At 35.3% G+C, this 27,471-nt stretch overlaps 1 protein-coding gene across 4 annotated transcripts in view; it reads right to left on the bottom strand.

Annotated features, from left to right (window-relative positions):
* Nucleotides 1-27,471, bottom strand: part of LOC131401455 (P2R1A-PPP2R2A-interacting phosphatase regulator 1-like) — a 116,345-nt gene that overhangs the window by 72,081 nt on the left and 16,793 nt on the right. For 2 of the 4 annotated variants that reach the window (XM_058536793.1, XM_058536792.1), the window contains exons 3-8: nt 15,723-15,766; nt 15,565-15,619; nt 13,989-14,081; nt 13,509-13,597; nt 12,837-12,901; nt 9,034-9,130 (exon numbers count right to left, since the gene is read on the bottom strand). In XM_058536793.1, coding sequence (XP_058392776.1) covers nt 9,034-9,130; nt 12,837-12,901; nt 13,509-13,597; nt 13,989-14,081; nt 15,565-15,619; nt 15,723-15,766 — 443 coding nt within the window. Of the gene's footprint in view, nt 1-8,245; nt 8,465-9,029; nt 9,131-12,836; nt 12,902-13,508; nt 13,598-13,988; nt 14,082-15,564; nt 15,620-15,722; nt 15,767-27,471 lie in introns of those variants that run through there. The other 2 variants (XM_058536794.1, XM_058536791.1) reach the window with 2 other exon arrangements.

Here is a 27,471-nt window from a genome sequence, read left to right as displayed (position 1 = left end):
CTAAACCCTGTCACCTAGCCAACAGCTCACTCTCCTCAGAGGCAACCAATACTAACAATTTTTTATGTCTCTTTCCAGAGACGTTTTATGCATATGTTAGCAAATAGACTGCAAACTACTCACACTGATGTGCACCTTGCTTCTTCCGCTTAGCAAAATATTTTGAAGATCATTCCATATCAGTACATAAAGAGCTTCCTCCTTTTTTCCAGCTACTTAGCATTCCATTTTATGAACCATAATTTATTTAACTAATCCAATCACTTTTAATGGACTTTTAGGCTGTCTCTAATCTGTTGCCATTACAGACAATGCTGCAATGACTCACACATTCATCTTGCACAAAAGCAAGTACACCTTCGGGGGAAACTCCTCAAAGCTGAATTGCTGGATGACAGGGAACATGCATTTGTAATTATGATAGATATTGCCAAATTGCCCTTCATCAGGTAGGAGTTATTTTAATGCTGTCTTCGCCCTTTTATCACACACGGTTTCCTTGCTACTCCTTTCTGCTTACTCCCAGGGCCCCATAGGGAACCACTTCAACATATCAAACTCAGAAACATCCCTTCGACCTCAGTCTCCCATGGATCTCCCTCTACCACTCTCTGGCCTCCACGACCATTAGCCTCTCATTCCTCTCCTCTCCTTTCTCAAAGGCCATCAGTAGCCTGCTGGCTTCCTTTCGCACTTCCAAGTTGGCCCCATGATCAGCCATTTTAGCCATGCTAGTGTTGACCCTTGGACTTATTCTCTCTGTGACCTTCTGCAGCACCTGCTCTGCCAATCCTCAGCCCTGTGAACACCCCCCCATCCATTCTCTCCATCCCCACTCCCAGGCTGCTAACTATTGCTGGAGAAGGTCATGAAATTGGCTCTGCTACAAAGCTGGCCTCAGCGGGGCCCCAAGCTTTGGATTTCAATGACAAGACACAGGTCATCCAGCAGGAACTCCCTGAATTCTCCCCTCTATACCTCGCCCTTCCCTGCTTCTCTGCATTTTCTCCTATGCCTGCTCATCGCCCACCCCTCAGCTTCATGGGAACATCCTCCTCAAGGTTGCCTCTTCCGCCTGTGCCCTTGACACTAGGTTCTCTTGCGTTCTCCTACACTTGGCCCCAGGAGCCATCCCCTTTCCCTCTGGGCAAGCTCTCCCTTCCGGCTACGTTTTTCCTCTTAGCCTAAAAACACTTCCCTCATATCTGTGTCATTGTTTCACATTACCACAAAACTTTTAAAATATAGTCATCCTAAAATTACACAAGTAATTCATGCCTCCTGGCTTCACTTCCTCCTTCTAAGTCAGCCCCAAAATTTAACAGAAAAATCAGAAAATAATGATAAGCAAAAAGAAGAAAATAAAAACCACTCACAATCTCACCATCCAACTGTTAATATTTTGATGTATTTCTTTCCAATCTCTTTATATGCACATATATACATTTATATATCTATATGTATTTTTTCTTACCAAAGTGGATCATAGTATACCTACTGTTTTGCCATAATATATTTCAGACATCTCAGCTTTTCTAGTTATTAGTTGTCTGACCCTGGGTAAGTAAATTAACTTCCATGAGTCCATTTCCTCCTGCGTAAAATGAGGACTATTATAGTAACTACCTCACAGGGCTGGTATGAGGATTAAATGAGATAAAAACATATAAAAATACTTATCACAGTGACTGATATACAGAAAATTGAATTAATTTTAGCTATTATGATCTTCCCACATCAATAAATATAGCTCTACATAATAATTTAATGAGTTCTGTCACTGCCGTGTCTAATACGAGTGACTAAAGCTCTGCAGTGCTCACTAACACATATTCATGTGGCACACGAGCAAGTGTATCCGTGGGATAAACTCCTCAAAGCAGAATTGCTGGTTCAAAGGTTATGTGCATGGGTAATTTTGATAGATATTGCCAAATTGCCCACCATCGAGTGGGAGTTACCATGACTTCTCTAACTTTATCCCTTATTGATGGATATTGAGGCTGTTTCAAATTTTTCACTGATCCAAACCCAGACTGTGAAGAATATTCTAATACCTAAATCTTTGCATAGGTCCATGATTATTTACTCATTTACAATTAATCATTTACATGATTATTTGCTGCATCATTTTACATTCCAACTAGCCATGTATGAGGGTCCTATTTCTCCATATCCTCACCAACACTTGTTATTATCTGTCTTTTTGATTATAGCCATCCTAGTGGGTATGAAGTGGTAGCTCTTTGTGGTTTTGATTTGGATTTCCCTAATGACTAATGATGTTGAACATCTTTTCATATGTTTATTGGCCATCTGTATACCTTCTTTGGAGAAATGTCTATTCATAAAGTCCTGTGCCCATATTTTAATTGGGTTGTCTTTTTATTGCTGAGTTATAGGAGTTCTTTATATATTCTGGATTAAACTCTTATCAGATATGATTTACAAATATTTTTCTCATTGTATAGGTTGTCTTTTCACTGTCTTGTTAATGTCCTTTCATGCACAAAAGTTTTTAATTTTGATAAAGTCCAATTTACCTATTTTTTTCTTTTGTTGCTAATGCTTTTGGTGCTATATCCATTGCCAAATCCAAGGTCATAAAGATTTACCCATGTTTTTTTCTAAGAGTTTAATGGTTTTAGCTCTTAATATTTAGCTCATTGATCCACTTTGAGTTAATTTTTGTATATGGTGTGAGGTAGGAGTCCAACTTCATTATTTTGCATGTGGATATTCAGTTGCCCCAGCACCATTTGTTGAAAACATTAGGTTTTTCACAATTATAAATAACATTACAGTAAACATCCTTTTCAACCTGTCCCATATTTTTACCTAAGAAAAATTCCTAAAAGAGTTGCTGTATCAAAAGATGTGCACATTTTGAAGGCTTTTGATACATACTACCAAACTTGCTCCAGAAAGGACATTAGGAATCTACCACAGTAATCCCAAATACCACTCTCCTCATACTCTCAACAGCATTGCATATTATTAAAAAATTTAAATCTCTGCTAATCATTGTGGCATGGGAATGTATTCCAAAGCAAGTTTAAGGAAGTTTTAGCTGAACTTCCTTTGACAGCCCCAACATGCTAGGCTTAGCACCTTTCTTTCCAAAGACCTCACACTTGTGAAAAGATTATCCAAGAATAGGACTCGATGTAAACCGCTGCAGAGTTTAATATGTCTAGTTAAGGAAGCATACTAAACCCTTCCTTTCAGAAGAATGAGACTAGAAATGGAAAGTATAATTTGGTTCCTCAGCCGGATAATGTAATTTCAAAATATTTCCTTCCTCAGCACAAAATCACAAACCAGCTGTTTGTGACTTTCAAGTATGTCCTTTTCATCTGTGTTCAATGGAGAGTTACCAAGCACAAGAACCATGCCAAGAAATCAACTAAACTGAAGTTATAGGGATTTTCATATAGCCATATAATAATTATTGAGGAAAAAGAAAAAGCTATTTTGCTGGTGGTCTGCTTTTTAGTACTAGTTGAGCACTTCCAAATGTGTATTGGGAGAGTTTTTATAGTTGATGCAGCTTTTGGTCCTGTCTCCTTTGCTTCTCTGAAACAAACATACCAAGTATATCTTTATTTTGTTTTGTCTCAAGCTGTAGTTACAGTAGAAAGAAAATTTTATGTTGAGTGCTTTGTCAGTGGGAACTTGTTATTAATATGGAAATCCTGAGAGGATCATTTATCCACACAAAATAAGAAACCAGGGGGAAATTATCTTTCTACATTCCATCATAAATCATGCATAATTCATAGAAGAGAGGAAACTATTGATGAGGCTTGAACAAAATGAGTTTCTTGTTGCCAGAAAGAAGCAAAATATTAGGTATAAAGCTCTTGAATTTCCTAAATATTTTCTTAAAGCCTTCTGAAGTTTAATGCCATCATGACTTTCACTGTCATGCTAGCAAAGATGAAGGAAGATGTTTTTACAGAATCAATAAAATTTTAAGAGGCAGAAGGGACCTTGTAAATATCTTGTCCAATTCCATTTTACAAATTGGAAATCTGAAGCCCAGAGAGGTGAAGTGACCTGCCCGAAGTCATACCCAGCCAGTGACAGAGCTGGAGCTACAAGTCAGGTCTCTTGACTCTTGTACTCACTAATAATATAGTCTGGTCACTCCCCTAAAAGGTTGACGTGCACAATTCTGTTACCAATTTACTTTGCTGTCAGTAATGCCACAGAGATCTCCAATTTCATACATATAGCTTATTGGTCAAATTATAGGATTCAGTTAATAACTGCATTAATTTAATGCATTTCTTCTGAGAGACCTTGGTCATTAAGTCTCCCACTACTAAGAAAGTTGACCAAGTTTCCAAGATTCCTATATGGTTTGACTCTACTTATATATTATAGACATGTAAAAATCAATCTTATTTACTCTTGGGTTAAGAACCACATGTTGAAAAATCTGTGAGATATCATGGAATTTAAGAGAAACAAAGCTACCTTTTTGCCAGAGTACTTATTGTTCTCTGGCCTTTTCTAAATGCACAATTTCAACTATCTGACAGTGAAGTTTACTTATATGATAGATTTTTCAAACTCAACTTTTAAGATCTAAAATATTTAAAAACACTTCAGGCAAATGGTAATTAACCTTCTCCATAGATATCCCAAGTACCATACATACATTTTCAGCATGGATATTTATATATAGTTGCTTCTAGGTGAATTTTAAAAATTCATTTAGGAGATGAGATTAAATATATCCTGTAGTGGGAGTACTAATAATTCAAGGAGCAGGGACAAAGATTAATGCAGAATTAGAATCTTAACTCATGTGCTTTTAATAGCTCATTTGATTTGCTTCAATTCTAAAGAATGAGAATGAATCAAACAGGCCACCTAGATACAAATTCTAACCCCATCCCCCCTTTTCAATGTAAGAGCTTTCTAATAGCAAGAGTTGTCCAACAACAGAATGAACTGTCGTGTGAAGGAGTCAGTTCATTACTACAAGATTTCAAACTAAGGCTAAAACACAATCTGTCTGGAATTCTTAAAAGGATTGCTGCATTGAGACGTAGATTAAAAGACTTCTAAAATGCTTTACATTCTAAGATTCTATGATTCCAATATTGTCTTTTTCTCCCACTTTTATAGTACAGAGGTCCTTTCCTATGTGTATCTATAGTCATATTATCTTAGACTGCCTTGTATCATTATTATTTTTCTACTTATGTTATCTGCTTGAAGATAGGGATAGTATTTCACTCATCTTCATATATCCTACCATTTTAAGTATAGTTTCCTGTATACAGAAAGTATTCATTAGATACTTATTGAATATACTTGAAATTATATGCTTGACTGGTTGATTTAGTCATTATAAATTTTAATAACTATATTTTTTTTCCTGATCTGAGAATCTAACTTCTTACTGCAGTGAGTTTTCATGTTAGGATGAATTTGGAGTGCTGCTCTTTTATAAGGTTATAAGTAAAACAGGAATATTTGAATGAACATGAACACATATTTAAGACAAAAATTATGATTTAAAAATATTTGAAAAACATATTTCCTCTTTCACTTATCGTTTTATTGACAATGTGAAAACTAGTGCATATATATACACACATGCATACATATGTAATATATTTATAAGTATATTTATAATATTTATTATATATTTTAATATATATTGAAATATTTAAATATATATTTATATATAATACATTTTATAATATATAAGAGGAAGACATACCAACACTTATATACAATATAGTCATATTTTTTTAAGATGGGTTATAAAATAGATTATTTAAAAAACTAATTTAATAAAAATGAATCAAACAAAATAAAAATTCCAAAATTATCCTGTTGTGGGTTGGACTGTGTCCTCAAAAAGATAATGTTGAAGTCCTTACAACCAGTACCCATGAATGTAACCTTGTCTGGAAATAGGGTCTTTGCAGATGTAATCAAGTTAAGATGAAGTCATACTGGATTATGGTGGGCCCCAAATCCAATGACTGGTGTCTTCATAAGAAGGCCATGTGAAAACACAGGGACAGAGGGAGAAACCTATGTGCTGATAGAGATAGACATTGGAGTGATGTGTCTGCAAGGCAAAGATTTCCAGAACCACCAGAAGCTAGGAGAGAGACATTAACAGATTCTCCCTCACAGCCTCCAGAAGGAACCACCTCTGCTGACACCTTGATCTTGGACTTTTAGCCTCCAGAACTGTGAGATAATCCATTTCTATTGTTTTAGGCTACCCAGTTTGTGGTACTTTGTTACGGCAGCCCTAGGAAACTAATACATGTCTTGCACTTTGGAAAACTGACATGACAATTCCTTGGCATGTTTAGGATGACAAAATATAGCCTTACCATAATTTAAAAAAATCAACCACAAAATATCATGTTAGAGTTAGAATTGCTTTGGCCTGAAAAACAATAAATGGAAAATCATTTAAGAAATGGATCTTCCCAATACACAGGCTGAAAAGGCAACACAATGGAAAATCAACTACAAAATCCTTAATTATGAGCATAATATAGTGAGTTTTGACATCCTAGGGTAGAACTAAAACAATAAAAACTAACTGAATAGAGTGAAAGAAATGGTCTGAGTTGAGAAAAGTATATTGAGATAGTCAAGATTACCAAGATTTATTGATAAAAGTTCCTTATACCACTGAGTAATAGTCTCACACCCATTTACTTTCTCCATCCTTAGTCTTTGTACTTGAACATTCTGCAAAACTCTTTTTTTGCTTAAGTGTCAAAAGTGCATGACGACCTTTTTGTCTGTCAATGATCTACAATTTCAGCAAGGAACATCACTGCAATCACACCTCATTCCATGAGGGCCCCCTTATATGTTCACAATTGGTCCACTAAAGGTCTGGCAAATAAAGAAGCTCAGTAACAAAGGTAATATTGATTGTTCACTTGTCCTTAGCCAATTTGTAAAATCCTGTCCCAGCTTCAGGAGACCATCATGATCCCAATCATCTCATAAATATTCAGTTTCACTTATTTACAGGTGAATAGAATCTTCTCCTACATATATGTCTATTCTAATCAATTCCACGGGGGCCATTGTCAAAAAATTCTTGGTGTCACAGTCTTTTCCCCATGTGGGGCATACCTACATCAGATTTCCATCATTCTGATTATTTCCAATGACAAGGAAAAACTTTTTATAAATATTTTAGGTAACCATTCCTATTTCATTAGCTGAGGAAATTTAAACCAATTCTCAACTTCATTTCAGGAGGATACATTTTTATTTTTCAAATAGCTAATATGACCCCCAGTTACTTAAAGCACTCACTTTAGATTTAAAATTCTTAACACATGATTTTTTTAATTAAAGGAAATTCTTAAGACTTTTGAATAGAAAATTGGAGTTTAAACAAACATTTATAGCCCTTAGGGAACAACTAGAAGCACACCATTCTTGCAGAAAAGCCCTAATATATTAAGCCTGTATTTAATCAAATCAGTAGTCATGATGATGAATAAAAGGTAATTCATAGAAATGTAAAAGACCACAATTTATCGACATTGTCTTTTTTCCACACTTAATTAGAATACAAAATTAATCAGGGATAATCATGTTAAGTACAAATTGAGTGAAGCCCCAATTACATATTATTTTCTTGCTATTCAATTAGCTTTTATTCATGTTGCTTCCCCTACCTATGCCTTCCCAACAAATTAAACATCCAAGGATTCACGTGCAAAATAGGCAATCCTTGGATCAGTATGGTATAACTAGCTTAGTTTTAAAAACTGCTTTTGATAGGTGATTTTTCCCTACCAAGTAGAAACTAGCAATTACTGAAAATATCATTAAAAACTAGCATGGACATTCAGCACATAATTTAAAAAATCATTTTACCTGTTGATTAATGGAACAATTATATTTCATCAGAACTTATAATTTTATTTATTTATTCACATAAATAAATAGAGCTCTCAATTATTTTTTAAAAAGTCAAGTTGCAGCATATTTCTATACATTAGCAGCTTGAAGATATATGATTGTATTTTCAACATAGTTCTTATTTGGAAAACATCTTTGAAAATATTACTACATTGCTTTTAAGGGCATACACAAGAATTAAACATGCAAGTTTTGCAGATAAATAGAATTTTAGGAAATTGAGAAAAAAAGATACATAGGAAATAGTCTGAATTATACCATACAATTCTGTTACTGCTCCAACGTGTGTGTGTGTGTGTGCGTGCGCGCGTGTGTGTGAAAGAGAGACAGAGAGCACGTGTGTTTCTCCACTGGTGAGAAAGTCTTGGGATGGGTGAATCACTTAGTTGAAAGTACATCAACTAGAATAAATAGAGAACCAGAATCACAAGGCGACACAGGAGAGTTTGTGACAGTGCTGATTTTAGCTAGTGAATTACAAGAAGATCCTGCACTGCTGTTGTTTCCATCAAGAGCATCTGAAGATAGACTAGGAGAAGAAAATGTAACCCACTGATAACAGAATTCAAGAGATCTCTGTGAACTCTGCTTTGTCTACAAATGAATGCAAAATACATGAAGCAAAGAACTGGCACTAGTTACAAGAGCAGTTTCACAAGAGCAGTAAACCAAAACCAACAGTAACAATAAATAGAAATCCATTCACTGTATTTCCCATTTTGATTATTAAAACATGCTTTCCTGGTACTCTTTTCAATAAAACGCTCAGCCTAACAAAGCACACAAAAATCCAAGGTAGAAAAGATGGGAAGAAGATGACTATTTTCCAAGTTTGCATTTTTATGTATTTCTCTAATACCTCTTAATGTAATGCCAAAATCCCACTTCTAAAAATGTATCTGCCATATACCAACGTCACACATAAATGTTAGGAAGAAGAACTAAAGTTAATAGTATCCATTTCGGATATTAATTCTATAAGTTCTAAAAATATTTAATAATATACCATACCTCTGAGTATATATAATAGCCAAAGTAGACTTAAAAACCAAGTGAAAAATGGCCAATAAATGTTTAAAACCTCATGTTAATACTCACCAGACATTCATATCAGACTGTTGGGTAGTATCAGAAGAAAGCATGTTGGCAGGGCCTTGGAAAAATCTCTTTGGCTGGTCTTCAAACACCATTTCACCTATGACAAAAAAGCAGATCAAGGTAGATATGTTTTATTTAACATGTTTATTATGCTTTTAATTGCAAAAGTAAAACTTGTTCATTGCAATTAATTTATAAAATATAAAAAAACACAGGAAAAATTTTATATCACCATTATCCAGGGATAACCACTTTTCAGTAATTCCTGAATATATGTGTGTATACGTGATTGTTTTTAAACAAAATTGGATTTGTACTATATATAATACCAATATGTAATATACTTTTTGTTTTTAATGATTATAATTCTCATATTATTTACTAAGTTTTACAACATAATTTTATATAGCTATGTAGTAAGGCTGTACCATAATTTAATCTCATTTGTTAATTTTTTTTTCTTTTTGCTGAGGAAGATTGGCCCTGGGCTAACATCCATGCCCATCTTCCTCTACTTTATATGGGGGGCCACCACAGCATGGCTTGACAAGCGGTGCGATGGTCTGCACCCGGGATCCGAACCTGTGAACCCCGGGCCGCCGAAGCAGAGCACGCGAACTTAACCAGCACACCACCGGGCCGGCCCCCTCATTGTTATTTTAAACCTTTAAGTTGTTGCTATCTTTATTTTGCTAAACATATACAGTGAACTAAGTAGATCAATTCTTTTATAGCATACAATGAACAACATAAATATATTTTTAAAGATTAAGGAGAAATATCTAATCTCAAAAAACTGCATTGTTATAATCTTCACCTCGAAGTAAATGTTAAAATCTGCACAATGTTACACATTCATGTAATAATTATGTCTGGATGTGAGAAAAACTGATGTTAAGCCTATAACTTCTGGGGTGGTATATATTCTAATGATAAAACACTAAGGCCATCTACTCATTAAAAAAAATATAGGCACATGAAAAGATGCTCAACATCACTAATCATCAGGGAAATGCAAATCAAAACAACACTAAGATACCATCTCACGCCCGTTAGAATGGCTATAATCACCAAGACAAAAAACAACAAATGTTGGAGAGGATGTGGAGAAACAGGAACCCTCATACACAGCTGGTGGGAATGCAAATTGGTGCAGCCTCTATGGAAAACGGTATGGAGATTCCTCAAAGAATTAAAAATAGAGATGCCCTATGATCCAGCCATCCCACTACTGGGAATCTATCCAACGAACCTGAAATCAACAATCCAAAGAGGCTTATGCACCCCTATGTTCATTGCAGCATTATTCACCATAGCCAAGAAGTGGAAGCAACCTAAGTGTCCCTCGACTGACGATTGGATTAAGAAAATGTGGTATATATATACAATGGAATACTACTCAGCCATAAAAAAAGACAAAATCGTCCCATTTGCAACAACATGGATGGGCCTGGAGCGTATTATGTTAAGTGAAATAAGCCAGAAAGAGAAAGACAAACACTGTATGATCTCACTCATATGTGGAATATAAACCAACACATGGACAGAGAAAACTGGACTGTGGTTACCAGGGCAGTGGGGGTGGGGGGTGGGCACAAGGGGTGAAGGGAGTCATATATGTGGTGATGGACAAAGAAAAATGTACAACCCAAAATTTCACAATGTTAGAAACCATTAAAACATCAATAAAAAAAAATAATAATAAAAAAAAAATATCCCTAGAATAGAGATTCCACAGACCTTCCTTAGGAGTATAATTATGGCTCATAAAGCTCAAAAGAGGTCTAGGTATCCTATCCCATGCCAGATTACACTTACACCATTATGGAAAAACTACTCATCTCTCCTTTTTGGTCTAAATTAAAAACAAGACAAATCAAAACAAATTCATCATAGAAGAAAATTAAAATTTTCTTTACTAAAACCATTATTACTTGTAAAACAATATTTACAGCCACCCAATTTCTGCAGGTTTCTCAGAATTCCCACTTGAAGTCTTATTTGCTCTTGCTTCTTCCTAATGGAAGTAACGTAACTGCTGCTTACCACCATAAAATATGCCTTCATATGCTTGGAGACTAATCTCTATCTCACACTCTCCTCTGCTTGACAGTCTTCATTCTCTTCTGTTTTCCCCCCCAGGACCTCCTTTTGATTTTTCATGCCATCTTTCCCCACATTTCACTTATATTAGTGAGCTCCAAATAGGACATAGTTTGCTGTTTCCCAAATAAATATTCATATTCCCAAATACATAAATAAAATTTAATTTCTTTAATCTGTTATTGCATCTGAAAGGCCAGATGAATTTTGACTAAATTTGTGCAGGGTATGTTTGGAAGGGTTTGACTTAAAATATAGACTATGTGGTACATATAGAATTTGCTTTGGAGTTCTTAGGGACACCTCAAAGAAATGAGGCAGTCATCCTCCAGAGCAGCTGCAAACCAGGTATAAGAGGCTTGTGTGAGACACACCATGTCCCCCAAGACAGTTGGCAGAAACCAAGTCTATTATGTCAAGATTGGAATACAAAAACAATTTTTTGAATCATAAATTCTAAGAAAATTCCAGGCATTTTCAAAGTCATAAAACATTTTATGTGTAAATGTCTTAAAAGGAGAATTATTTTAATTTAGTAAAACACTATCTTCAACTTAAGCATATTTTATTTTAAATACTCAAATGACCCAACTTCCTAAAAGCTCTTCAACTGTTCATATATTTGAATGTCTTTTCAACACTAGCCAAACTTCACAGCACAGGCAAAAGACCCCTAAGCTAGGTCATTGATCCATCGTTATAAAACAATATGGTTAGTTTGGAAAAGAGTGTTTTCCGGAATTCATCTAGTCTTAGTCCTAGAATATAATAAGTACATGCTGAATTAGGTGTGCTGTTAGGAAGATTGCCATTAATTAATCCAAAATACATGGAACATTGAAATACATTTCAATTTCTTTCCCTATAGTTTTGCTCTCCTACTCCTTTTCCTTTCCCTCCTCTCCTCCCTCCTTTTCTTCTTATTCTTCCCCATCTCAATGGATTTTTCCCAAATACACATTATTAAAGTTGAATATCCTTCCATATTTATCATTTTTTCCTCCCTATTATAGTTAAACTTTGTACTAAGCCTATAATTCAGTAGTGGTATTAACAAAAAAAGGAAGAACATAGCTTAGTGAGGCATGGTTGAGAAATGGGATCCAGGACTGTGGGAGTTTAAAAAAAAAACACTTCTGTTCTTTCCACTGCCCTTTTATTACTGAGTAGGTGGGTCATTTTCCATATATTTAACCAAAAATAACCCTCATAAAGAAGTGAAACATCAAAGAACATACATCTTAGCATATATTTTTAGTGTTGTAAGTGGATCTAATTTGTGTCAACTTATTCATATGACATCAACATGTAAGTGCGGCAGTGGGCCAGGGCAGGGGTTGAGATTCAGCAGAATATTTGATGAGTGACTCACTCTGTTCATTTTTTCATTCCCCGCCTTGTTTCAGAAAGTGTTTAAGGCAGCTAGCTTGGTGAATTATACTTATACAATTAAAATCATAATAGTTGACTAAACCCAAATTATATTTCTCAATTCACATTTATGTAGCACTTTATAGCTTTCAGAATGTTTTTACATATAGTTCCGTTTGAGTAAAACAAAAGGCCTCTAGTAACTTACTAAATATATTTCAAATAAATAAATCCTTTAAAAATGGATTTTTATATAACACTTGATTTTATATGATATTTTATAAAAATAATTCAAAGTTATATTTATTTCTGCTAGTAGACAAAAATACCTTTTCTTTTTAATGGTCCAAGAATACTTGGTCTAATAATGTTGGTGGGGCTTTGACTTCTCCTTCTAAAATGAAATTATGACAATCATTACAAGAAAATACTTGAACAAAACCAGCTATGACTATTTCATTATAATAGATCTAAGGACACACATTTTAAAAGAGGACTCTGTGTGGTATCCCATAGCACACCCTTTTATTGCTTTTCTCTAAATCTAGGTAAAAAAGGAATGCCTCAGGACAGCGAACTGTCTTGTAATTTATAAGGATTCAGGATTTTTCCAAGTTGTGGGGAAAAAAGCTAGAAGGACCTGCAGTCCTGACTGTGACTTGCCTTGAATCAAGGTGAGAATTATGGGTGAACGAGCAGGTATGGTTGTTTCAAGTTTGAGAGTTAGCTCTGATGCTTACCAACAAGCTTGGTCAGGGAAGACTATGTTGAAACCAGGGTCAATGAATTACTGATTCTTCATAGGTTCACATGTTCTCATATGTTCTTTATTCTTTATTCTTTTCAATATACAAAATGATAAACCAAAACAATGACATTTAATTTAGCTAAAAAGACATTACTTCTTTGGTTGTCACAGAACCTGGAGCTATAATTTCTTTTAATTTTCTAAAATTCTCATTTTATAAGCAATTCGGTAGTTTCATACAACATAAACTTACATTGTAAATTGTTCCATAGGACTAGGACCAGGAATCGGAGGTAAACCGGTGCAACTCACAGAAGTTTGAAATGATATAGAAGAACTTTGCTGAAACCAAATTGGAACAGAGGTTTTAAAACGACCACTTTTCTCTGAAAGCAGATCGGTGGTTTCCTAGGGTAGGCGGGGGTGGGGGGAAGGAAATCGAGTGCAAAAGATAGCAAGGAAATTTAGAGCGTGGGAACTGTTCTATATCCTGATTATGGATACGGTTACAGGACTGTACCCAATTACCAAGATTAATCAAATCATATGCTTAAAAGTTGGTGACTTTTGTTATATGTAAATAATAGTTAAAGAAATGAAAAGGAAAGCAAAACTGTCACTTAGAATCAGATATCCTATAGCAAAATATATCCGCCAAGAGATTTGGGTGGTGAAACATTAATGTTTCATAAATATTTCAAGGGACACAGACTTTTAAGCACTCCTTTCTTACCTTCTCAATCTCCATAGTGGGAGAAGCTGCTGAGGATACTGGAATTAAGTCAATGCGCTTTGAAGAAGATGGTTTCTCTAAGTTTCTGGCACTCTGTGTAAGCAGAAAACAGTGTACAATTGTGGCACCAATTGCTTACCTATCAAATATTTAGGGAGATAGCTGTTAGGTGGGGAAGAGAATCCTTACTGAGTCAGTAGTTGTCCATGGTGAGGAGCTCTCACTATCCTAAAGCAAGCAGGGAACCCAAGATTCACTTTCATGAGCAAAGGCACCCTTTGCCTTTTAGGAAAGAGAGCTACATGGCAGGTGAGGGGCTTCCCTAGTGCTCCAAAAAGACCTAGAATGTGAGTACTCAATATTGAGCAACATCGACTATATACATAAATCCTAAATTTAAATTTTTCTCCTTGGGTTTAACCTGTGCTTGGTTATTGAAAACTATAATACTGTGTTCAGGAAAGGATAAAAAAGGATTTGGTTAGAACTAAGATACAAATGGAACAGCAAAAATAACTAAGCTATGAAAAATGTTTACAGGTTTTATGTAGACAAAATCAGTACTGCATAATTCAGGATTTTAAAATATGCTTTTTTCTTTTCCAACTAAAGTTATATTACACGGTCCCTTCCTCCTCCTAAAACACTCGCATATTCACTTACCCAGTCACTCACTCACTCACGCCAACACCTAAAGCAATTAGAACTGGGTCAGTTAAGGGAATCCAAAGCATCTATAAATTGTATTAGCACAAAAACATGAAAAGGGACAGTCTCCAGTGGTTATCTACTCAGCCTCTAGGACCTACTCCTAAATCAGGGATAGATGTCCATCTAAGGCATTCGGGGCCCAAAGGAAAATAAGATGTCACTCCTTCTGCTGATGACCCATCTCCTTAACTAATAATTTCCAAATCTGGAAATTGACATCTAACCTACTCTCTTCTACTCAAATTTCAGCTCAATTCTTATTCTGTCATTATCTGAAATGTCCATGGAAAAGAACCCTAAATATCATTCACTACCACAACTAAGTAATCATAATATGTACAAAAACATTAAAAATGTTAGCAAGGGCTGTAACTAAGTTCTAAATATGTTTAAATTAAAGGTTATATGTTAAAATGTTAGTGGGAGTATACATGTCACAGGCATAAAAATGCAGTATTTTCCCAACAAATCCATTGTCTGTGGTTTAAAACTCTAATATACAGTTAATAAAGTATATAGAAGAGAGTGGAATCATTTATTGTTTTGTCATCTAAGCAATTTAACTAGCACAACTGAATTTTTTTAAGACCCACTAGAACAGAGAGGAAGCTGGTCCACAATGACGGTTTTGTATCAGACAACTATTTACTTTGAACCCGACTTTCAAACAATGTTAGTTATTTTTATGGGTAAATCATAAACTGTCTCTTAAAAGCAATCAAAAATTATTTATGTAGCATATGTAATTTTAGTTTCAAAAGATTGAGTTTAGATTTCTAGAAATTACAGCAAAACTAGGTAGCACCAACTCTGAAAATCAGTAACAATTTCAAATTTTCTACAAAATTGAGTGTTAATACCATACCAGGTTCAAACTTTGTTCCCAAGGTTGATCTATCTGTATTGCAGTTGGTACCTCCCTACAAAAGAAAAGACATCAGTATTGCAGTTTGCCTATCTAAACGGAAAAATGTGACTGAATATACAAATGATGAGAATAGTAACTCAAAGTACAGTACTCACCATTTATGCATTGCTTCTCTATTTACTAAATTCATGCCTTTCTCCTGAAAGGTGAGAACATGAAAATAAACTGAATATGAGTTCCTATGGTTTTACAAAGTGATTTCGTTTCGCTGCACCTTTAGTATTATTTCCTGGGCTACAGAAGAGCTAGAGTACAAACGAATTTCTAACAAGTGTCTGGTTCTCTGCTTTTCATTGTTGCACCTACCACACAAAGATCTATTACTTACGCATTACAGTATAACTGATATGCAGGAACTGATTAGATGAAAAACTTTGTACATTTCTTCATTCAAAAGAGAAAACATCAAACATTTATTATTATACTATTTTTCCTACCATTAAACTAGGATATTAATAAATATTACTCACAGTCCAAAATAAACTAAATGTCTATTAGTGTGGGTTTGCTTAAGTAAATGATGGTACAACCATGATTTAAATCTAGTCATTGACACTGAAAAACATGTATTACATAGTAAGTAGGAAAAAAGATGATACTATTTAGTAAAATTGTAAACAAGAGGTATTCAGAGGGATGTTCACCAAAAAGTTAACAGTACTTATCAATGAGTAGTGAGATTGGGGGTAATTTGTTCTTTCTTTATTTGTACTTTACCATATTGTTTGACCTTTTTATAATAGTCAAGTATCATTTTTCACATAAATAGTTATTTTTAAAAATAACCCACATATGGAAAGACATCCCATGTTTGTGGATTAGAAGACTTAATATCGTTAAAATGGCAATACTACCCAAAGTGATCAACAGGTGCAATGCAACCTCTATCAAAATCCCAATGGAATTGTTTGCAGAAATGGAAAAATCCATTCTAAAATTCATATGGAATCTCAAGGGGCCCCAAATAGCCAAAACAATCTTGCAAAAGAAGAATAAACTTGGAGGACTCACACTTCCTGCTTTCAAAACATACTACAAAGCTACAGTGATCAAAACAGTGTGGCACTGGCATAAGGACAGACATATAGACCAATGGAATAGAAGAGAAAGCCCAGAAATAAACCCTCGCATACATGGTCCAATGATTTTCGACAAGGGTGCTAAGGCCGTTCAATGGGGAAAGGATGGTCTTTTCAACAAATGGTGCTAGGAAAACTGAACATCCACACACAAAAGAATGAAGCTGAACCCTTTCCTTACACTATACATAAAAAATAACTCTAAATGGATCAGACTTAAATGCAAGACCTAAAACTATAAAATTATTCAAAGAAAACATAGGGCAAAAGCTTCATGACACTGGATTTGGCAATGATTTCTTCGACATAATACCAAAAGCCCGGGTAACAAAAGAAAAATAGATAAATTAGACTTCATACAAATTTAAAACTTTTGTGCATAAAAGACACTATCAAGAGAGTGAAAAGACAGTCACAGAATTGGAGATGTTTTCAAAGAATATATCTGGTAAGGGATTAATATCCAGAATATGTAAAAAACTCCTACAACTCAACATCAATAGCAGGAAAACAAACAACTCGATTAAAATATAACCAAAGGACTTAAGAGTTTCTCCAAAGAAGATATGCGAATGGTCAGTAGGCACTAAAAAGATGCTCAACATCATTTGTCATTAGGGAAATGCAAATCAAAACCACAGTGAGCTACCACTCCACACTCATTAGGATAGCTATTATTTAAAAATATGGAAAATAACAAGTATTGGCGAGAATGTAGAGAAATCGGAACACACATACATTGCTGGTGGGAATACAAAATGGTACAGACTCTGTGGAAAACAATTTGGTGGTTCCTCAAAAAGTTAAATATATGATCCAGTAATCCCACTCCTAGCCGTACCCAAAAGAACTGAAAGCAGGGACTCAAATAGACACTTGTACACCAATGTTCATAGCAGTGGTATTCACAATAGCCAAAAGGTAGTGACAACCTAAGTGTCCATCACCAGATGAATGGATAAAAAAATGTGGTATATCCATACAATGGAATATTTTGTTGTTGTTAGTGCCATCGAGTGGGTTCTGACTCCTAGCAACCCTGGGTACAGCAGAGTGGAGCTCTGCCCAGTCTTTTTCTGCCATCCTCTCACCTTCCGGTGCTATATCAGATAATGCTCTGCTGCTTTTCATAGGGTTTTCATGGCCAATTTTTTCGGAAGTGGGTGGCCAGGTTCTTCTTCCTAGTCTGTCTTAGTCTGGAAGCTCCGCTGAAACCTGTCCACTATGGGTGACCCTGCTAGTATTTGAAATACCACTGGCATAGCTTTCAGCATGACAGCAACATGTAGCCACCACAGTATGACAACCGACAGACAGATGGTGTGGTTCCCTGACTGGGAAATGAACCCAGGCTGGGGTGGTGAGAGCATCAAATCTTAACCACTAGACCACCAGGGCTGGCTAATGGAGTATTATTCAGCCATAAAAAGGAATGAAGTTCTGACACATGCTACAACATGGATGAACCTTGAAAAAATTAGGCTAAGTGAAATAAGCCAAACACAAAAATACAAATATTGTATGATTCCACTTATATGAGGTACCTAGAACAGTCAAATTCATACAGACAGAAAGTATAACAGAGGTTACAGGAGATGGGGGGTAAAATGGTGAGTTATTGCTAAATGGGTACAGAGCTTCTGTTTTGCATGATGAAGTAGTTCTGGAAATGCAAAGTGATGATGGTTGCCCAACACTGTAAATGTATTTAATGCCACTGAATTGTACTCTTAAAAGTGGTTAAAAAAGAAAAAGCCCTCACAGTCCAAATTCATTCTGGCATTCTTAAAAGCATATTTCACACATAATAAAGTATCACCTAGGATAGTGCTGGTCAAATACAGTGCTAAATACTATGGCCTAGAATCATATTTGAGAGACAAGCTTTATATACATTAAGTTGGTGCTCTCCACAGAAAGCATTATTATAGCCCAAGAGGTGTACAAGATGATCCACTGAGAAGCAAAAAGAAAAAAAATAGAAATTCAATTTATATATATAAATATATATATACATTTTTGTGTGTGTGTGTGTGTGTGTGTGAGGAAGATCAGCCCTGTGCTAACATCTGCCAATCCTCCTCTTTTTTTTGCTAAGGAAGACTGGCCCTGGGCTAACATCAGTGCCCATCCTCCTCCACTTTATATATGACGCTGCCACAGCATGGCTTGCCAAGCAGTGCGATGGTGCGCGCCTGGGATCCAAACCGGCGAACCCCAAGCCTCCGCAGCGGAGCGTGTGTACTTAACCACTGCGCCACCGGGCAGGCCCCTTTATATTTTTTAAAATTTAAGATAGTAAGCAATGAAGGTTTGCTGATATCAAAAATACAGATTGATGCAGGTGCCCTCACTCAGCCCATAGAGTCTAAAGATCTTGTGAGAAGAGAATTTTTTTTGCCTTTAGCTAATTACAACTAATTGCAGTTCATCTGTGCCAAGTTAGGTGGACATATGAATATATTACCTAGTTTTAACTAAACCAAGTTCCACAAAATGCACAAGTGCCTTGACAAGATTCCTACAAGAAACCTTGGACAGAAGATTAGTAATGCGAGTCTAATCAAATAACAGGGAAATGGCAAAGGTGTAACTTATACTCTCCTAGCACAGCTCATCATCTGCCATGTTACTGTGAAGACACAGTGCTGAACTAATCTGCTCTATCAAGGAGCTGGCTAAAATAATGTTAAATTATCAAGACTACTGGAAATATGAATTCATATTCACTCTCAATAATGATCTATAATTAATAAAATTAAATTAAAAAATTTCTGAGAACATTATTTCATCTTTATCTCATCCTTTTTATATTTCTATTTTGTACATATTCTATGATTCACATTATATACTAGCATAGTAGTATATATGTCCATAATGTAAATACAGTCTACATATATTGGAAGCATGTGTTCACACATTTTTTACTGATGCACTATGTGATCAAAAGAGTTTAAAGATTATTGTCTATGGTATAAACAAATGTTATGAGTAGTCTGTAATGGAAGAGTAGTGTGAGTTGTGTAAGTCAAAATTTGACCTAGGCTTTGAAAGATGTTTAAAATCTGGACAAGCAGAGGATGGAGGGAAGGTATCCCAAGCAGAAGGAACCATGTGAACAAAAGTTTAGACAAGAGAAAGAATAATGGCAGGTTGGAGGGCAGTGAGACTAGCTTGGCTGAAACAGAGTTTGTGCTATGAAGTAATGAGAGAGAAAACTGGAGAGGTAATACAGGGCCAGATTTATAGGATCTTAAATCATTGAAGAGTTTGAACTTAAAGAGTTTGGGCAGAATAGCATAGTTGTTAGGACCACAGGCTTTGGAGCCAAACAGAACTGAGTCGAATCCCAGCTCTGTACCTTACTACCTGTGTGACCTTAGGCAAGCAACTTCACCTGAGCCTCAGTTTCTTCAGCCATATGAAGATGATGATAATGAGGATAATGAGGTGGTTGTACAGTTCTTATCATAGTGCCTGGCAACTTATGTAAGTGCTCAACACACCTAGCTGTTATTATTATTCAGTAGGTAATGGGAAGCCATTGTAACTTTTTGCACAGGAGAGAAAAAGGTGAAAATGATGTTTTAGAAAAGTTATCTTGGTATTGGTTGTGGAAGTCGGATTAAACTGGCAGAGATAGGAAATCTATTAGAATATTATTACAGTAATCTGGACTGAAGGGACAGAAGGAAGTAGCAATGGGAACAGAGAGGATGTTGTAAAGTAAGAATTAATAGGATTAGATGCCTAACTGGATACAGTAGAAAAATAAGGAAGAATTGAAGATGAACCTAGAGCTTTGAGTCTTAAAACTGTGTGACTGTGACTATTTTGATGCCATTACGAAAAATGAGGGAAATTGGGAAAGGTAGTTTAAGAAATTAATCAGTCTTTTAAGACAATGGAATAACAGTAAATCCTTTCAGCAAAATGTAATTGTTAGTATAGTTCTTCCATTTAATACTTATGTAGATGTTTTCCTCTAGTGAGAAGCTCAAAATATTTTGTAATTCACTCAACAAGTAAAGAGCAAGTATTCCCAGAACGAGGACAGAATTTTGCTTATTGTTCCTCCCATTGAAAGTTGGAACATTAGCCAACATCAGCTATTTTGAGGGTCATTAGTGAAAGCGGGTTGATTCTTTTATCATTTATATCTTGGTTATTTCCAAATGAATATGAGATGGCTTATAATGAAATAAGATTGTTAAACTAAGGATAAAAGGCCAAGAGCCATATAACTGTCAAGGGCAAAGAGAACTGTATCCTAGAAACCCAGGTTAAGGAGAGTTGCTGCACTTGAGCACTAAACTTACCTTTCAAGGTAAAAATGGAAATGGTAAGTTACCCACTTCTGTTCTCGAAAGAGACTAGGTACTTAGTAGGTTCCAAAGAAAACTCAAAAAGATATCACAGAAATCTAATGTCATTGCTCTACTAGACTAGAAAATGGTGGCAAAGTCTGTCAGAAGACTAACTGGGAAACCTGGCCAGCAGAAAAGAAAGCCCACAGACACACTTGCATAACAGATGATATCTATAATTGTTCCTACCATAATCATGCCCTGTACTACAGCTGGCATAATCTGTTTTAAATGGCTTCATCTCATAAACTTCCCTTACGTTTGTGTCTAAACCCAGTTTAATCTATCTAATTCACATAAGACAGAAAGAAGACTGCAATATGTGTTGCTCAACTTTACATTTGTGAAAATATAAATACAAGGGACATACATTTGTGAAGATATAAATACAAGGGATGCTAGAAATGCCTAAGTAGATAATTTTTAAAATTGATTTTATTTAAGACACTACAGAGAAAGTCAAGTTTTTTCTGAGTGCCAATGATTTTATATCCTATTTAACAAGTCAGGAAATAAATGTAAAGTTATAGAACAAAACACCGTGAGCAAACTATTATAGATTGAATTGTGTCCCATTAAAATTCATATATTGAAGTCCTAAGCCCCCAGTGACTCAGAAGTGATTTTATTTGGAGATAGGGTCTTTGCAGATGTAGTCAGGTTAGGATGAGGTCATTAGGGTGGGCCCTAACCCAATACGACTGATGTTCTTATAAAAAGGAGAAATTTGGAGACAGACGCGTATACAGGGAGAACAGTATATGAACATGAAGATGTCCATCTACAAGCCAAGGAGAGAGGCCTAGAACAGATCCTTCTCTCACAGCCCTTGGAAGGAACCAATCCTGCCAACACCTTGATTTCAGACTTTTGGTCTCCAGAACTGTGAGAAAATAAATTTGTTCTTTAAGCCACCCAGGATGTGGTACTTTGTCAGGGTAACCCTAGCAAACTAATACACAAACTATATCTGCAGGGCAGCTGTTTATGTTTAGGGCTTTGGGAGAGAGCAAACTAAAGGCTGAGTGCTTTTATACCTCTTGAAATACAAGCTCAATTGTTATTAGGAAAAGAAAATTACACTGAAAGAATAATTCCTGAATATTTAGGAATTGCTATGTGTTTAGAAAATTAACTTCCCCAGCAATCATTTCACAATATACACACATATGAAATCATTACATTGTACACCTTAAACTTACACAATGTTACATGAAAATTATATCTCAATAAAGCTGGGGAAAAAAAGAAAATTAACTTCTAGTTTGATGTTCTCAACCTCTCTAATTCCTAGAAAACAAATAATAACCACAGTCAAGAAGAAATTGTCCATTAACTGCCTAACAGGAAGGGGCAACTGAAACCATACATTTAATTAAACATTGACCCAGAACCTAATATTGACTTGGGGCTGTGTGCTTATTTAGAAATAAAGGCAAATTTAATCAAGTCAATTTATAGGAAATACAGTGAATAAAAGAACATATTAAACACCACCACATGGAAACAGAATCAGAATGTGGGGCATTCTACAGGACAAATGGCCTAGCTTCTTCAATAAATAGTGGCATGGAGCAAAAACAGGAGGGGAAGGCTGTTTTAATAAAAGAGACCTAAGAGATATACCAACAAAACATCATGTATGGAACATGTTTGAATCAGTAAAAAAAGGCATTTTTGAGAATCAGGAAAAATTTAACATGGACTGGTTATTAGATGACATTAAGGAATAAATTTTGTTAGATATAATGATGGCACTGTGATCATGTAAAACAAAAAGTCCTTCTCAGAGATTCATACTGAGTGTTTATGAGTAAAAAGATATCAGCGATTTACTTTAAAGCTCCCTTCTCCCAAAAAATAGAAGGAGATAGATGAAAAATGATGTACAAAATGTAAATAATACTTAAAGCTGGATATTGAGTACATGGAGGTTCTATTCTGTGTTTTTAAATTTCCATTTAAAAATTTTTAAATATTTGATTTATATGCCAGACACTGTGCATATATTAATTCCTTTCATCCTTACAATAATCCTATGAGGTACCTACTATTATTTCTTCCATTTTACTAAAAAATGAAATAAATACCTTTATTAATGTTATTAGAGTGAAAGTTCATAATGTTATGAGGTGAGAATCAGATATTTCTGTTTTGTACTTAAAATGTTAAGTTCAATAGCTAAAAAGAAGTCATGGTTAAAGAATGTATGTAAAGAAATTTCAAACTTAAGATATCTATCAGACCATTAAACTGTTGAAAATGTCTTAATTTTCCATTCAATCAGTACCCAGATTGAAAGTTAATGTTATTTCTATTTTCCCATTTCATTCATTTTCTACTTGTTTCATTTTAAATGTTTATAATATATATTCTGTCACTATGTAAATCAGTTGATTTATAATTTATATTACGAACCAGTTAAATTAGTCTTGACTTCAAGCTTCATAATCAAATAGCAACATGTAATCAATTTTCAAACATTTGGTCTAATTTGGAGGAAGCAAAAAAGCAAATTGCACAGATAAACCAGAGGTCACTTTAACTACTACTTTTAGGTTCTTTCATTAAGAATTTCTAAAACAGCTATATACTCACAAAGACAAACAGTAAAAGAATGTTTTATTTACTAAAAAGTAAAAGAATCTTTTTACCTTAGTTTCTTGCTAGCGGACCTTAGGGAAGCCATGGTGTGAGAGGAAGAGGGGAAAGGAAGCAGGAGTTGGAGTACTAAAAACAAGGGTTACAAGATACTATGGATTTTGTGCCACTGAAACAGGGAAACGATGGCTGGAAAAGATCCAGTAATTTGGGGCTAACTCTTGGCTCTGACACTAACTCTGGACTTTGGGTGAGTTACTAAATTTCTCCCATCTTTAGTTTCTGATCTTATAAGGTTGTTGTGAGATTAAATGAGACCACAGATGTAAAGTACCTATTACAGTGCTAAGTAAATAATAAGTGCTTCATAACAGTTAAGCCCCCCTTGAACAAAAGTCTGCTTGTAGTTGGGTCAAAAAAAATCCCACCACCAGTGGTGGAGTGGTGATTTGGTCTTTTGAGTTCTGTGGCTAATCCTTGGATAATTAAAAGGTTTAATTCTGTATTAGGCTTTTGCTATTAAACACACACACACACATGCACAAAATATAAGCCAGCGAGATACAAGTGTCCCTGAACTCAGATCACTAAGAAATTAACACAAAACGATAGCACAAAGACCATTTTATCTGTCAAAAAAATTCTTCATCTGACGGTTTAAGAAAGCCATAATAACTATGGTTATTATAAACCTTAAAATTGATTTATATATATAGCATTTGTCTTCTTCTTTGAGATCCTTGGAAGAAGCAGGATTCAAGGTAAAAGAGTATGCAGTATTTTGAGAAACTATCAATTTATTAGATAGTTAACAACCTAAATAAATATAGGATCCTTAGTTGTTTTTGGTTTTTTTAGAGAAACCATTCCTGGAATTAAAAACTTAATCACATAGGACTTCACTTAGAATTACTGAACCATAGGTGGTTTTTTTTTTTTTTTTGAGGTAACATTGGTTTATAACATTATATAGATTTCAGGTGTACTTCATTATAATTTGACTTCTGTATATAATACATTGTGTTCACCACCAAAAGTCTAATTTCCGTCTGTCACCGTACAAATGACCCCCCCTTACCACTTTTGCCCTCTCCCTACTCCCATCCCCTCTGGTAACCACCAATCTATTCTCCGTATCTATGTGTTTGTTTGCTGTTGTGTTGTTTTCTATCTTCCACATACGAGTGAAATAATATGGTATTTGTCTTTCTATGTTTGACTTATTTAACTTAGCATAATACCCTCAAGGGTCTGGGAGAAGATATTTGCAAATCATACATCCAATAAAGGGTTAATATCCAAAATATATAAAGACCTCATACAACTCAACAACAAAAAAACAACCAGATTAAAAAACAGGCAGAAGGTCTCAATAGACATTTTTCCAAAGAAGATATACAGATGGCCAACAGGCACATGAAAAGACGCTCAGCATCACTAATCATCAGGGAAATGCAAATAAAAACCACAATGTGATATCATCTCACACCCATCAGAATGTCAACTATTAAAAAGACAAGATATAACAAGTGTTGGAGAGAATGTGGAGAAAGGGGAACCCTCATACACTGCTGGTGGGAATGCAAACTGGTGCAGCCACTATGGAAAACACTATGGAGATTCCTCAAAAAATTAAGAATAGAACTACCATATGATCCAGCTATTCCACTGCTGGGTATTTATCCAAAGAACATGAAAACACTAGTGATTCGAAAAGATATATGCACCTCTATGTTCATTGCAGCATTATTCACAATAGCCAAGACTTGGAAGCAACCTAGGTACCCATCAGAGGAAAAATGGATAAACAAGATGTGGTATATATACACAATGGAATACTACTCAGCCATATGAAACGATTAAATATGGCCATTTGTGACAATATGGATGGACCTTGAGGGTATTATGCTAAGCGAAATAAGTAAGAGGGAGAAAGTCAAATACCATATGATCTCACTCATAAATAGAAGATAAAAACAACAACAAACAAACACATAGAGACAGAGATTAGATTGGTGGTTACCAGAGGGGAAGGGGGGAGGAGGGAGGGCGAAAGGGGTGATTAGGCACATGTGTATGGTAATGGATTGTAATTAGTATTTGGGTGGTGAACATGATGTAATCTACACAGAAATCGAAATATAATGATGTACACCCGAAATTTTTATAATGTTATAAACCAATGTTACTGCAATAAAAAAATAAAAGTCAAGCTTGCTTTAATGTTTCTGATTATTTCTAAACATTAAGTCAATGTTGAATTATCTAAAATATTTATTGAGTGCCTAATGCATGTTGGCAACAGTATTAAGTTTCAAATTAAAAAAAAATCAAAAGTCCAATTGAATCTTGACTGAAAATTAAACTAATCAAAAGTCTCTCTCTCTCTCTCTCTCTCTCTCTCTCTCTCTCTCTCTATATATATATATATATATATCAAAACAGAACAAAATAACTGTTAACATAAAAATATAGGGCAGAACATCAATAGAACATTTTGTTTATTTCCACCTTTCCTCTCTCAAGAGACCAGATCTTAAAATCACCTCATTCTTCCTACCAGTTTTAGCCCATCATTAAAGCTTAGTGATAGGCATTACCAAGAAAAGGCTGAAACAGTCATTAAATCAGCAGCATACAAAAGAAACAAACAAAATCACTCCATCAAATACCTTAGAATCTAGCTGGGGAAACCAAACTTGCACAATACGGAATGACTTAAGGCAATCACTTTCAAGTAGTTCAGCACATTTTACTCTTGTTTGCTCAGATACTTGTTATCTAGGCCCTTTCTCTTTTTCAGGGCTACTTTCTCCTTTTTGGTCTTTTCTCAAAGTTTATGAGGACTCATACAAGAGAGAAATGAAAGAATGGAGGAATTTAAAGCTAAGTGTGGAAATGAGGCTTGAAAATTACCTTTTGAATTCATTTATCCATTCTATCTGTAACCTGGTTAGTTCTTGCAATGCCAGATAATGAATTTACCATATCTCATTTTCACATTATATCTTAAGAGCACATTGAGTTGTGCATGCAAAAATATTTAATGAGCACCTACTATATGCTAAAGCACCGTGCTAGGCCTTGGGGATCCAAAGATAAATAAGACATTTTCCTGTCCTTGAGAAATTCAAAGTCGAGGTAGGGAAAACTAGGCCACAGTAAGTGCCAGAACAAGTTATGATTTGTGGGAGCTCAAAGGACAGAGAATATAACTCTGCCTGGGGTCTTGGAGAAGGCTTCACAGAGGCTTCAACAGAGTAGGTAGGATTTATTAGATGGAGAAGGGGAGGGAGAGTATTTCAGGGAGTGGGAAGAGACGTTCAGGCAGAAAGGCATGTTTGAGGAATAGAGAGGTTAAGGGTAGCTGAAACTTGTACATGATAGGGTGTGGCAGAAAGAAAATTTGGCTGAAACCAGATTGTGGTTTCTGGACTTTAGCCTTTGAGCCCAATAGGAAACCTAAAGCATAGGTCCCTCTGAGTTCTTAAACCTCAAAGGTATTTTAAACAAGAAGATCATATCTGTTTTAGAAAGGCAGCCCTAGAAGCATATGCGGAACAAATTGAGCATGGAGGGAAGATGGACTAAAAGCAGGGTCACAGGCCAGGTAAAAGATGATCAGGGTCTGAATGACAAAGGGAAGGATGAAGAGAAGGAGGCAGATTGGAGAAATGATCAGAAAGAGTGAAAAGAGTTAAAGATTGGCCTGAGGTGCCTAGCTGAAACCTGTAGGTGGATGGTGGCCAAGAAAGGCAGTAAGTGGAGCCAGTTGGTGGGTGGGGAGAAGATCAGTG

The sequence above is a fragment of the Diceros bicornis genome, chromosome X (genome assembly GCF_020826845.1).
Source record: "Diceros bicornis minor isolate mBicDic1 chromosome X, mDicBic1.mat.cur, whole genome shotgun sequence".
NCBI lineage: Eukaryota > Metazoa > Chordata > Mammalia > Perissodactyla > Rhinocerotidae > Diceros > Diceros bicornis.
This window is presented reverse-complemented; position numbering and strand designations above follow the sequence as displayed.